This window comes from Akebia trifoliata, chromosome 4, assembly GCF_017979445.1.
Source record: "Akebia trifoliata isolate Shusen 1 chromosome 4, ASM1797944v1, whole genome shotgun sequence".
Lineage (NCBI taxonomy): Eukaryota > Viridiplantae > Streptophyta > Magnoliopsida > Ranunculales > Lardizabalaceae > Akebia > Akebia trifoliata.
In genome coordinates this window covers 3,855,942-3,869,083 of record NC_141378.1, presented here as the reverse complement: position 1 = coordinate 3,869,083, position 13,142 = coordinate 3,855,942, and the positions used below count along the sequence as shown (strand labels likewise).

The 13,142-nt window shown below is 36.0% G+C and overlaps 2 protein-coding genes and 1 non-coding gene across 3 annotated transcripts; all 3 read right to left on the bottom strand.

Annotated features, from left to right (window-relative positions):
• Positions 1 to 1,612: 1,612 nt before the first annotated feature.
• LOC147403064 (exopolygalacturonase-like) lies at positions 1,613 to 4,771 on the bottom strand. The gene is made up of 5 exons (XM_086437625.1): positions 4,515 to 4,771; positions 3,285 to 3,599; positions 2,913 to 3,202; positions 2,199 to 2,424; positions 1,613 to 2,106 (listed from the first exon to the last, which is right to left on the bottom strand). The coding sequence occupies exons 1-5, from the start codon at positions 4,698 to 4,700 to the stop codon at positions 1,873 to 1,875; spliced, it is 1,251 nt and encodes a 416-aa protein (XP_086293751.1). The 5' UTR covers positions 4,701 to 4,771; the 3' UTR covers positions 1,613 to 1,872.
• Positions 4,772 to 5,109: 338 nt separating this feature from the next.
• LOC147403063 (signal recognition particle RNA) lies at positions 5,110 to 5,418 on the bottom strand. Its single transcript, XR_015178168.1, has one exon.
• A 3,236-nt stretch (positions 5,419 to 8,654) lies between these two features.
• Positions 8,655 to 11,233, bottom strand: GH9B13 (glycosyl hydrolase 9B13). The gene is made up of 8 exons (XM_086438517.1): positions 10,926 to 11,233; positions 10,645 to 10,851; positions 10,325 to 10,525; positions 10,140 to 10,232; positions 9,901 to 10,062; positions 9,683 to 9,794; positions 9,417 to 9,583; positions 8,655 to 9,297 (listed from the first exon to the last, which is right to left on the bottom strand). The coding sequence occupies exons 1-8, from the start codon at positions 11,169 to 11,171 to the stop codon at positions 8,965 to 8,967; spliced, it is 1,521 nt and encodes a 506-aa protein (XP_086294643.1). The 5' UTR covers positions 11,172 to 11,233; the 3' UTR covers positions 8,655 to 8,964.
• Positions 11,234 to 13,142: the final 1,909 nt, after the last annotated feature.

The window sequence follows — 13,142 nt, the reverse complement described above, 5'->3', positions numbered from 1 at the left end:
TAGAAGTTTTGGAATGAGCTGATTTTTGGTGAGGATGATCTCTATGATTAGAAGATCATCCTCCCTAAAAATCAGCCCATTCCGAAATGTTTAGCCCCATGTTTACACGTTGAAAAATCGTGGACCGTCCATTTTTTGTAAATCAATTTTGATGGGGTTAGAAGTTTTGGAATGAGCTGATTTTTGGTGAGGATGATCTCCTCACCATAGAGATCATCCTCACCAAAAATCAGCTCATTCCGAAACTTCTAACCCATGTAAGACAAAACGCGTTTGTTAAAGTGTGTGGTAAAACTTAGGGTGCCGAACGGGACCCATATATATATATATATAAAATAGATACTTCGGATTAGTTCGGTTCTCGGATTGATTCAGTTCTATTATACACCTAGTCCGGAATCAAACCAAATCAATCAGATTTTTTTATATACAATCTGTACCCAAACCAAGTCATGCTCAATCTGAATCAATCCAATCCAAAAGACTTCGGATTGGTTCAGTTCTCGGATTTACCCAATCCAATGTGCACCCCTAGTTTCATACATTGTCTCTGCTCATTAGTCTTATTAGAGCTTAGTCAGGCCTATCTAGTCTTGGGATTGTACTTAATAAACCAGCCCAACAACAATAGTTGGGTTCCATCGTAAGGGGACTTGTGAACATGCCCATCGATCGTTTACCAAGCCCATTCTTATTGTCACATTACTATGACAATTTTGATGAATGAATATATACATCAACATTATAATAAAAGTAATATATTTTGGAGGGCTTAGACTCATAGCTTTGACACATTACAAAACAACTTTGAGGTCGTGGATTCCATCTCAGCTTAACCATTAAAAAAATGTATATATATATATGGAAATGTTCAGCTACAAACATTTTGGCAAAACATGGGTTAGAGGTTTTGGAATGGGCTAATTTTTGGTGAGGAGATCATCATCACCAAAAATCAGCCAATTCCAAAACTTCTAACCCCATCAAAAATGGTTTACAAAAAATGGACGGTCCACGATTTTTCAACTTGTAAACTGGGGCTAGAAGTTTTGGAATGGGCTGATTTTTGGTGAGGATGATCTTCTCACCGTAGAGATCATCCTCACCAAAAATCAGCCCATTCCAAAACCTCTAACCCATGTTTTGAAAAATGTTTTGCCAAAATGTTTGTTGCTGAACGGGACCCATATATATATATATATATATATATATATATATATATATATATATGTATGTAGATTAAATTTCCGTCATCACTGAATTATTGATCTCATTAAAAATAGACTTTCGATGTGATAATACCGAAGTGCCAATTACTTTGGTTGGTAAAGCAGCCTATAAGTGATTAACTCAGATCTCTATGGTGATGAGATCATCCTCACATAACCAGTCCAAAGGATTTACATTAGCTTGTTTTTTAATTTTCTATTTAATAAAATGTTGTTAGACCATCATAGCTTGAATGCCGGATTTCCTTTTAACATTCATCCATCTATTCACACAGCTACAAGAAGTTAGAGATCAAGAATATAAAGACTAGTATATAAACCATTCTCGGTATGAATTCAAGATCTATGGATTCAAAAGAAAAAATATCTTCAGAGTATCTATCAACGACTAACATTAAAATGTTCCCTTGAACTTGGATTAGAGGACCGAATTCCCAAAGTTGTTTCTTTTCAGCATATAAATGGAAAATGTACATTTTTTCATGGCAAGCGTCTCCACACGAAAGCCCCCACCACAAATTCCTGTAACATAAAGACTCTCTTTCCTACTCGAGAAACCAATTTTCCTTGCTTGCCATAGTATAAATTTAGTGGTGGTAAGCAAGAAAAATAAAGAAGAAAGAACTCGACAATGGACAAGCAACTACCGACAAGGTGGTGGGTTCTGTTGGCCACCAAAGTGCATTTTCGCATTCGAACATGTAGACCTTGCATTCATAGAGTTCGCTCTTTTGCTACTGTACTTCAAATTGATGTCGAACAAGTTAACATTTTGGCAAGGAAACTGAGGGCTGCACAAGATACTGACTGCAACATCTGACGCTGAGGATCCCTTAATGTTTCTGAAATTTACGTTGCTTATCTTCACGCGTGAGGGCTGGACATAATAAATTAATAGGAACATTAGATACCCGGTCGATATATCCATTAGTTTATTTAAAGTCATAAAGAGTGGCTAAGATGGTTTACCTTGTTGTTACAAGAAGATGATGAACAGTATTCTTGATCTATGATGATTGGGTTTCGGGCGTTGTTCATGATGATATCTTGGAAAATAAAGCTTGAAGCTTGGCTTGGAGGTGATCCAGGCCAGGTTTTGATCCTAACTCCATTATCAGTGTTTGTTAGCGTGCAGTTTCTCACGATTATCCCTCTCACATCCTTCTCATCTGGGTACTTGCCCAAACTACCCACACTGTTGAAAGAAACAAAAACAGAAGTAAAATCAGCAAGCATTTGATATTAACAACCTTTCATATCTTGTCTTCTAGTAGTAAAAAACAAAAACAAAAACAAAAAATTAGTAAAAGTAACGATATTTGATCGTAACCTAACTATGTTATTTTTTTTTTTTTAAACAAAAACCAAAAAACATTGCACAATGGCATCAAAACCTTGTCCATTGACCATTAAAACATTTACATGGACGATGTATATTGCATAATGATAAAATGACTAAAAAAAGATACTTAACTGACGTGGAATGTGCACATAACCATAGATTTTTTCCTCATGTATCTGGAGGAAAAAATCTATGGTTATGTGCACATGCCACATCAATTGAGTTTGTTCTTTTTTTTAGTCCGTTTATCACGACTCATATATATTAGCATTCCCTTTAGAAAATAGGATACCGGTAAATAATGCATGTCCATGAAAGTGTGCGTAGTTGACAAATGTTACCTAATGCCATGTCCAGGCCCACAGATGATCTTCGATATTGAGACATTGACAGAACCTTGCCCTATTGAAATGCAGTCATCACCTGTCTTGATGACACTTCTAGAAATCCGAACTCCATTAGAACTGCTTATATGGACGCCATCGGTGTTTGGGCTATCTTCAGGGGCAGTGATGTGAAGATCGTGTGCCCTAAAGTTCTCACATCTATTGATGCCAATGTGGAAGGCTTTGCTATTAATCGAATTGATCCCCCGAACTTTTCCATTGGTTACAGAGCTGAATTTTAAGTTCTAGACCAAAACAACAAGTAACATAAGTCCCTACCATAAATCACAAAATCAATTCAACACATCGATCACAAAATTATCTTACTGTTGGAAGCATTTGGCATTCTTTATTCTGGTGACAATCGTTATATTCCCAAACAGAGGAGCCTTGTCCGTCAAAAGTTCCTCCTCCAGTGAGAATCAAGCCATTAATGGAGTCGAATGTGATCCATTCGGGAGAAGGATATTCGCTAATGTCAGTCTGAGCTAACAAAGTTCCCTTAACTTGAACAATTATAGAAATTGGGCTGTTGCATGGACCTTCAAATGAGACCTGTCCAACTAAAAATTTCCCTGTAGGGATAACAAGCATTGCTCTCCCTCTCCAATGACATGCTGCAAGCCATGCCTTCATAAATGCCTGCATGAACCCAAAGTTTATTTCTCATTTGTATCAAAACTATATAGCCAAAGTGTTTTGTATTATATGGGCTACAAAAAATTAGCCCATTATGAAACTCCTAATTGCAGTTTACAGGTGAAGAATCGTCCACCTGATGTATTAATTTTTAAATCACTTTTGATGGGCTAGAAGTTTTGGAATGGGCTGATTTTTTTGTGAGCCCATTCTGAAACTTGTTGCCATATAGGACAAAACTTTGATTCTATTTTGGCTCCCTAAGGTTTGGCTGCCGAATGAGCATTACGTTAAGTTGCCATTTATATTGTAACATGAAAGTGGGTTCAATGGGGTTTGAACATATGTCATGAGATTCTCCACATGCCTTTACCTACTTTGCTAAGTTGGCATTTATAATGTAGGGTATCCCACATCCCTACGGTTGTACACCCCGACCCCATGTTTTATAATGCTTTTTATAAGGGGAAAAAAAAAAAAAAAGTCGATCTCTTTCAGTCTGATTGGTCACACTTGCATGTTCAAGTACAAAGATCAAATGCCCATGTAGTGTAACATGAATGTCACATGCACTAGGCTGTAGAGGCCGCTCTCTACTACCCCACTAGTCGTACAATGTATGCAGAGAAAATATTTTCTCTGGAAATTTATTTTTAGGAAAATCTTTGTTGTTGTTTAATTGCACCTTGGAAAATGTTAAAAACAGAGTTTTGATTTTAGTTTTCGAGGTGGGGGTAATCCTGAGAGAATCACATTATGCTTTTCCTTCCTAGACAAGAAAATCATTTTCTTAGAGATTGAGTTTAACAATATTTTTACCAAACAATTCCTTGGAAATATAATTTTTATGTAAAAGAAAAAAAAAAACAGCTAAGTTCATATATAAAGCCTGAAAAATTCCATATTTTGCAAACTCACTTGGGTATTGTCTTTCCTTCCATCTGGTTTAGCACCAAAGCTCAAGACATTAAATATCGTAATAGGAACACCAATGCCAGCAACCGGACCTCTGTTAGGGGCACCGAATGCCCCTTTTGCTACATAAGAAATCAAAGTTAAACCCAATAGAAGAACAGCTTTGATACCAATTCTAAAGGTTGCCATTGCCACTTTGCGACCTTATAAAATTCTTTTGATTTTGATGGGAAGGAAGTTCTTCCCTTTGGATACTTATACCTTATTTTCGGTTAGTGCCTTTGTTACCACTAAATCTATCTATAGTAGCTCCAACTGTTGGTTTGTTGTTTGGGTTGCCTTCCCTAAATTTAACTATAATTGTGTTTCAACTCTAAATTTAGAGGGATTTTTGTTCATCCAACCATCGAACTACCCCTCATCTTCTCTCATCCATTAGTACTAATGCCAAGTACCAACAATAGCCACCAAATTTAATATTTCTTGCACCCATGAAACCAATTCGGTTGGGCACATTCCGAATTAACATATCTTGGGAATTCTTTTTTTTTTTTACTTCAACCCCTAATAGCCATAAAAAGATAAAAGAAGGACAAAAAAGGGTGGTTGTCCAAACCGATCCTGACTCGTTGGACATTTAACTGGGTCGCTGGGGCACCAACTCGTTATCCTTCCACTGTCATGTGCGGGAGGTGTGACGCTGCTCTGTGAAGCCAGCCTGACGCGGTCTCCTCCACTCTAAGAACAATGTAGCACTCTCTTTCGACTGAGCTACAGAGTTCGACACACAACTTGGAGAGGACGAGTCAGTATACGCCCTCATTGGCCCAAGCCCAACGAGGCAAGTCAGAGTCCAACCACACTATTGCCCCCACATGGGTCACAAGTTATCGCTACTTAACTCGGCATACAAAAGACCACCACCTGGTCTTTATAAAATACTCATCTTTTTATTTGCTGCGCGATGTGGGACAATTTTTTATGATAAAATTGGGTATCAAATTCATACGCCTCTTAATGAAACAGATGAATTGAAAATATCTGACCCAATCAAAGATCAAAGAACCAGATTAGCCTTACTAACTTAGTAAAATTTCAAATCTTCCCAAGTGTTGTTGGACCCACATGGATTATCCCATTGGCCTTCTCGATTTAATAAAAAACTCAGATTCAAAACAAAAGAAATCGAAAAAGAAAAAATATTTTTTTAAAACTTGATCCAATGTGTTAAAAATGGATGGCTACTGAACTCTTAATATTAAAATTAGCATTGTACAGTTAAATTTAACCTTTTTTTTTAAAGAAAAAAAAATTGTTCTAAGAATTATGTCCTCTATGACCCTCTGGTATCAGATCATGTCTTTTTTATTGCCACAATGTGATGGGGTGAGGGAATTTTTCTTACTAAGTAGTAAGAAAAGTGTTTTTCAAGATCAAAAGGTAAAAGTTGAAAATTATTGTTTAGTACCAGAGGACTACATCATAGTTTTGTTGGACTCTGTCTATGATCTTTCGAATGATTGATTGATTGATTTATACGGTAGGATGAGTGCAGATGTGGGCTGGCTTCATTGCGACTTGTTAGCTGTAGTGTACATGTGACAGTGTATAATTCGAAAGTAGGCCATAACTTCACTGTCCATCAATACAAATAATTGGTCATATACTGCCTAACTGTATTAAGCCATTACTTGATGTTCAGAAATTAAATTCAAAATGAAGGTCATGATCTTCATTCAAACTTGCTTCTAGAATGTGAAAAAATTCATAATTGAAATTAAATTTGAAAATTCGACCACTCCACAATAAATATATTCAAGGGTTGTCGCCGGCCTAGTTAAAGCTACAATCATTTTTATTAGAGTCGTGATAATATAATGCCCCCCTTTGACATAAGCCTCCTACATCCCCATTATTGAATCATAGATCATTTGTCTTGGGATACACAAGAAAAAGATTTAGGATTATGCATGTCCCGAGGCAAATGATCCAGGATTCTGTGATGGGGTGTGTGTGTGTGTGTGTCAGAGCGGGGGGCATTAGAAAATCATTACACTTTTCATTAATAATTAAAATAAATAATTTTTTTTTTCATTTATATGATTTACATGTGCCACGTGCCTCTTTTGGGATCAATTTTAATAAATTAATTCCCCATCTCACTCCCTTATCTTCTTCACTACTACCATGGATAGTCACAGAGAAGGCTTTCCTCCATACATACATTGAATTGCAACCGTTCAATTCGACGAGACTCACATCTTTACTATATCAAAGCTCAACGTCAATGATATATATCTTTATAGCTAGAAACTTATGAAAAGAATTTACAGATATAATGTTCCTATCACCAATTGCAACAATAATACCTAGACACCAATTATGATAATGCAAAATGCACCCGAACCCACCACAAATCCCTTGAACATGCCCTTTGGTGTCTAGTGTCATGTACACTAAAGGCGTGGGACTCATATATGTCGTTAGAGCAAAGTAAAAGAAGTTCTTGAATAATTCGTGTACCGAACAAATTAATTAATAAATAAGAACTTGTTCAATCGGTTCGTTAATATAACAATCACTGACTAATGAAGGCTAGGAAATTAGTCATGAATATAATTCATGTTCCGACCAAATCAACTGAAGGATTCCTAAAATGTTTAAGTTCCCATGGAGTTCATTGCTTCATCGGTTGATTTGTAATTATCCTTCATTCAATATTTCATCAATCATTGTTCTCCAATCGTCAATTTTCCAATGTAGTCCTCCATCTTCCCTCCTGTTAATAGGTTTGTCGTTTTATTTCTTTTTCCAAATGCGTTGTACAACATCATGATCACTAGCTAGCTAGAGAATGTTATCGATGCATCTTGTACCAATCGGGCTAGCAATCATTTAAAGCCATGTTACTTATTTGTATACCTATATCATTTTTTCTTCTTCAAAAAGATTCTCATTTCATACATTTAGTGTCATGGTCATTGGCCCATCCAATACTACACTGATCTATGATAAGTAGATTCAGTTTTGCATTTAAGATGGAATTCAAAGCAAGAATGGTTCATGATTATTTAGAAATTGTTTATAGATAACTCTTATTTTGTTTTGGTTCAGTATCAAATATTATGGTATTAGGATCTTGAATTTGATTTTATGGTATTTTTTTTCTTTATTTGATAAAATATGATTTCGATTTCATTTTATAAATAAAAGTAGAACAATGCTCAATGCTAAAGTGAACTCAAAGATTGACCTCATTTCACACTTTGCTGATGTGAAGGTGTGTAAGAGCTATAAATACTTTTTATTGATTTACGAGTAAAATACATCTATGGCTCGGTGCACAACTTCACGTAAGAGAAATGATGCCAACCTCAAATTCACTCCAGCACAACAAATAAAAGTATGTCCTATATTAATTAAAAAGAATCGAGCTGAAGTGACCTCAAGAATGTACCTCATATCACACATCCTGGGAAGTTTTCAGGAATCACAGATGTTTAGCACTCGTATACATTGGGAAAAAGAGAACTATTGCTATACCAATTTTTACTTATAGCACACCAAGCTGTAGATTATAATCTTTTGTTGATTTCAGTTGAATGGTGAGCTCATAGTAAAAGTTGGTGTGGCAGTAAAATCTCTAAGAAAATAACTCTAGTAGTTCTTTTTTTAATCCTGTTTGGTCTGGTTCTATATTTCTGTGGGCCTTATTATTGTGGAGTCCAAAAACCTGTCAGAGTCAGAGTCTCCTCGATATAAGTTTTTTTATACCTTTGTTTGGCATCTATTTGGGACACAGGCAGTTTTGTCAAATTATCATACACAAAGACGAGGTCCTAATCTATTCAACTATCCTCTCGCCTTAAACCCCACTGGAATGTCTTCCGGTCTCTTCAATTCTTTCTTCCCATGTTACACTTCCATGCGCCATGCATGTTACATAAAGCCCCTTACTTTGGACCACTCCTGACTTCTGACACCCTTGTTTCCTCCCTTTCTATCCAATAACCCCCTGCACACTTGGGACCCACTTCACATGCATATCCATCATTATCATCCACATACATTACCACCAACGGTCAAAATTTTCAATACATCTACTTAATTAAAAATAATTAATACCGCTTTGGGAATGTTAACGACACAGCTTAATACCACTTTATAGTAAACAACAGTTGTTAACAAGTAACAAAAATCTGAGGTTCAACACTATAGAAACAAAGAAGGGGGGGCTTTTTCTCCATTTCTCCCTCACTTCTGCACACAATAACACTTCTACAAACCATATAATAACCAACTACTACATAACCTTAAAACCCTATAACTACTTAGAGAGATGGATCGGATCTGGGTTTGTTCCACCCTTGGATCTCGACCCGATACACATTAGGGAATAAAAACACAATTAATTATAGCTTAATAGTATGAAATGGCAAATAAACTTGTTTCTTTAGAGTTGGCCAAAGGAGTGGGCAAGATAAGACAATGCGCCTACTAGTGGTGCGTTAATGTAAGTGGCTGGCTCAGATTGCTCGTAGTCTCTTCGCTGATCGGGGAATCGATCATGTGCATCGGGCCCACCAATGACTGCACCCACTAGGATGTTTGGGTTAGGGGATTGGGAGTTTAAGGCGCTGAAGCCTGATGAGCATTGGATCTTAGCTGGATGAGCAGCAATGGACGGCAGTGATGAGCCGCGGTGGTGTATCCTTTGTGGGTACCTCCCACCATACCCCACCATGTAGGACATCTTCAAAGGGTTGTCTCCGAGTAAGTAGTCCACCTAGTAGCGCATTTTAGCAACATAATTAATGTTAATACCTTAATTAATATAACAGTTACTACTAAAATACGCAGTGGGTTGAGTGTACTTTTCTTTGAAGTTTTCAATCAGATTTTTACCTGTCTTTTAGCTATGTTTCGGAGCCTCTTTGGCGTGATGACTGTGTGCCCACCACAGGTAACGACCTTGTGTGCGTAGGATAAGTACTTGGCGTACGTTAGCAAGAGAAATGAGGTGGAAGTCACATACTGCATGTTGGTATCACTCATCTTGAATAGAAGCCCTCCTGTTCATTTTCCAAGCATAACTAAGCCGTTATAACTATCAGCACAACTAGCCGTTACAATAACTATAAGAGAGAGAGAGAGAGAGAGAGAGGGAGAACCTGGAGTGTATTGGGCTTGAGAGAAGGAGTTGCCTGGTATAAGAGAACAAATATAGTTGTCTGCATGGCCTTTATAATCATGGAGAGATTGAACCTTTTGAACAAGGAAGGCCTGAAAATGCAATACAAGTAACCAAAAACAGCAAGTTTGAAAACCCATGTCTCTAATCAGACTTACTGAACCAAAAAAGGGGGAAAAGAGATTTTAAAAAATGGACCTTCGAGAGAAGAATCCTTGCTCCAACATGCTTGTTATCCCACCCAAATGTATTATCAGATTCATCAGCTCCAAGGGTTTGGCCATTAACTCGAATATAGTTTAGGTAAGTTGGATTCTTGGTGGCTTTGTGAAGCCATGCAGCACCCCACAATAGCTCATCCTTCAATAAAGAACCCAAAGTAAAAGAAAGATTACAGAGACCAAAAGTGAAAACGAGTCAAAAGCATAGAAGCTTACTTGATAGCCAGAATAAGAACAGTAATAGGGGCAGACATATGGCTTCAACCCATTGCTATAAGCTCCTCTGTACTTGTCAGCAAATGCAAATACCTACATCCATAAAATCCCAAGAAAGTAAAGATTTTGGAGAAACATAAAAAGGAGAAAAATATATTTATTGACGATGAGAGAACTCATTTTACACTGATAGCTCTTCTAATGAGAAGCTTGGAGTAAGAAGGATCAGATTTTCTGAACACCAAAGAAGCGGCAGCCAGGGCAGCAGCAGTTTCAGCAGCTACATCAGAACCAGGGGTATTTTTGTCAATCTTGAAAACAGATCTTGCTGTGTCCATATCTTCAGGCCTCTCCCAACAAGCATGGTCTTTGTTAGCATCTCCAACCTGAAACCCAAACTCAAGTAATCAAATAGGGAAATGGGTTTTGATTTTTGAAGAAGAATAAACAAAACTCCAAAACCAAAAAAAAGACCTTGAAACAGAAGGAAAAAAAAAAAACAAACCTGAACAAAAATGGTGCCTGGATGGGCAGTAGCTTTGAGGAGATAATCAGTAGCCCAACGAATGGCCACCCTTGCGTTCTGTAACTCGCCCTTCATCAACCCACCAAACTCAATCACACTCCATGAAAGCATAGTGGTTGTGAAAGCCATTGGAAACCCAAACTTCACATTGTCCCCTGCATCATAGTACCCTCCAACCAAGTCAACCTGCATTTTCCAACAAAACCCAGTTTAGATTTTCCACAAAATTTACCAATAGAAGATTAAAATAAGTCTCTTACATGCATGGCTGAACCATCTGAGAGACCAGAGTTTCTTCTCCATGTCATTCTCTGGTTAGAAGGGAGTCTTCCTGACCTCTGACCTTCAAAGAACAGGATTGATTTAGTGAGAGCATCTCTGTAGTTGTGGGATGCAAAACGATGGTGTTGGTGATGGGTTTGAGGGTGGGCTACAATGGCATTGGAGAGAAAAAGAGAGGTGTACAATAAACAGAGGACCAGAATACAAGAGGCCATACACGCCATTGGTTTTGGGGCTTTGGGATGCCTAACCAAGTGACCAACTAACCTGTACGTGTAGCTGAGACAAGAAGAAGCTCTTTATTTATAAGGAAAAAAACTGCCATTTAACTTCCCACTCTGTTATTGCACTGTCAAGTATCATCAATACCACTCAAAGTCAAAAAAAGCGGTCAAATTAGGCCTTTCCTTTCACATGAACAATAATGATTTTCTTACTTACAAAGTCTTAACCTGGTCAATACTCGTCTGATGTGGCATGGATACGGAATCATAGATCTTTTTCTCGGGATACAAAACACAAATATTATAGCACGATATGTGATAATGAATCTCAATGAAAAATATCTATGTCTCCTTATTCGTACCACACAGCCCAGTATTGACCGAGTGAAAACTTTCTAGTTGAAAATCAGCACTCTAACGTTAAAGAGTGATGTTAAATGGACAATGTTTTTAGCCAATCAACGACGCATCTTTCTCTCTCCCGCCCACAATGAAAAAAATCAAACTTCTTAATTTGAGACATTAAAAAACATGATCCAATCCAATGAAATGGTAGAGGATAAAAATAATATGAACTTGAAAAAAAAATAAAAATAAAAATAAAAAATAAAAAATAAAAAAATTAATTTCATAAGTGAATTTTATTTTTAAAGGTGTTCAGTGACCACTCACTTTCAATACTTTGGATCAAATTTGAAAAATAATATTTTTTTAATTTATCTTTTTTTTCTAAACATGAATATTTTTTTTTTAAATAAATATGTGAGCAACTTGAGAAAAACTCACTCTATTATTGATGTCATTGTGCCACATGTCAAATGTTTATTGGACTGTGAGCCAACACGTCATATGGCATAAGGGCAACGTCTGTTTAGCATTTCTCAACATCAAAGTAATGCAAATAGGGATGAAAATGGCGGAACTATTTAGAGAGCTGCTCTTGGCACTTCAAATTTTACTTATTATACTCCAATTAAAAGAAAATATCAATGAATGAGCTTACCCAACAGGCAACAACAAAACAAAAAGAATAATAATAATAATAAGTTGGACAATCATATTACACCACTATTATGTTATAAATAAACGACACAAATGACAAATAATTTGACAGGGAAAATATGATCCATGTTACCAATTGTAATACTTGGGATTAAAAAAATATATATTCTATGAGTTTTTGTTGGCATGGTATGAAGTTAAAGTGTTTGACTCAAAAACAACACAAGATCTTGGTTGTGTATATAATAAATAAAATTGGCGATTTTTTGAAAAAGTTGCGTTTAATCCCTAATGATTAAAACGACTAAAAAAAAAACGCGAATTTTTCATTTGTAGCAAAAGTCATCATTTTTTTTTCAAGTGGACAAAAATTTAAATATTCTCTCTTTTTTTTTTAAATGTGGGATTTGATACATAATAAAATTTGATAATTCATAAATATAAAATATATGGGATTTGATGATAATAACTTGATTTTATGAATTTTCATTAGATATTTTTTTTTTCATAACTTTTAATTTATTTTTTTATTTTTTATTTTCAGCATTTTTTATTATATTTTTAAGAGTTTTTTAGAAGTTTTTTCTAAATAGTCCAATTTAAACTCGTACCTTGACTTTGTGACTATGGTCATGCAAACCCAAAATCTAATGGTTAAGATTTTATGTGCATCTCAATAATAAATATGTTTATAAAACTTATTTCAAGGATAATTTCCAACCATTAAATTTTGTATTTACATAATTAAGATCTCATGTCATTTTCTAAGTCAATGAAACCTAACCTTAAGTTAAATGTTATACTAGATAGTCCCACCCCCATTAATTTTTTGGGTGTTTTCGATATGCTTTCTACATATGATCAATATTAGAGGTATCCCATGACACATGACCTAGATCTTATTGGAGAGTAAAATAAATGGTCTAAATACATTTATTTGTAATCTTTATCTGAAACTCCTTGATTTTC

What these genes read in the sequence shown, in the direction of transcription:
- LOC147403064 (XM_086437625.1), bottom strand. Translation starts at nt 4,700, where the DNA reads ATGGCAACCTTTAGAATTGGTATCAAAGCTGTTCTTCTATTGGGTTTA. An exon ending in AATGCCAAATGCTTCCAACA is followed by an intron (nt 3,203 to 3,284) that starts GTAAGATAATTT and finishes GTTTTGGTCTAG; the next exon opens with AACTTAAAATTCAGCTCTGT. An exon ending in GGGCCTGGACATGGCATTAG is followed by an intron (nt 2,425 to 2,912) that starts GTAACATTTGTC and finishes TTCTTTCAACAG; the next exon opens with TGTGGGTAGTTTGGGCAAGT.
- GH9B13 (XM_086438517.1), bottom strand. Translation starts at nt 11,171, where the DNA reads ATGGCGTGTATGGCCTCTTGTATTCTGGTCCTCTGTTTATTGTACACC. An exon ending in TCAAGCCCAATACACTCCAG is followed by an intron (nt 9,584 to 9,682) that starts GTTCTCCCTCTC and finishes GAAAATGAACAG; the next exon opens with GAGGGCTTCTATTCAAGATG. An exon ending in GAAACATAGCTAAAAGACAG is followed by an intron (nt 9,298 to 9,416) that starts GTAAAAATCTGA and finishes ATGCGCTACTAG; the next exon opens with GTGGACTACTTACTCGGAGA.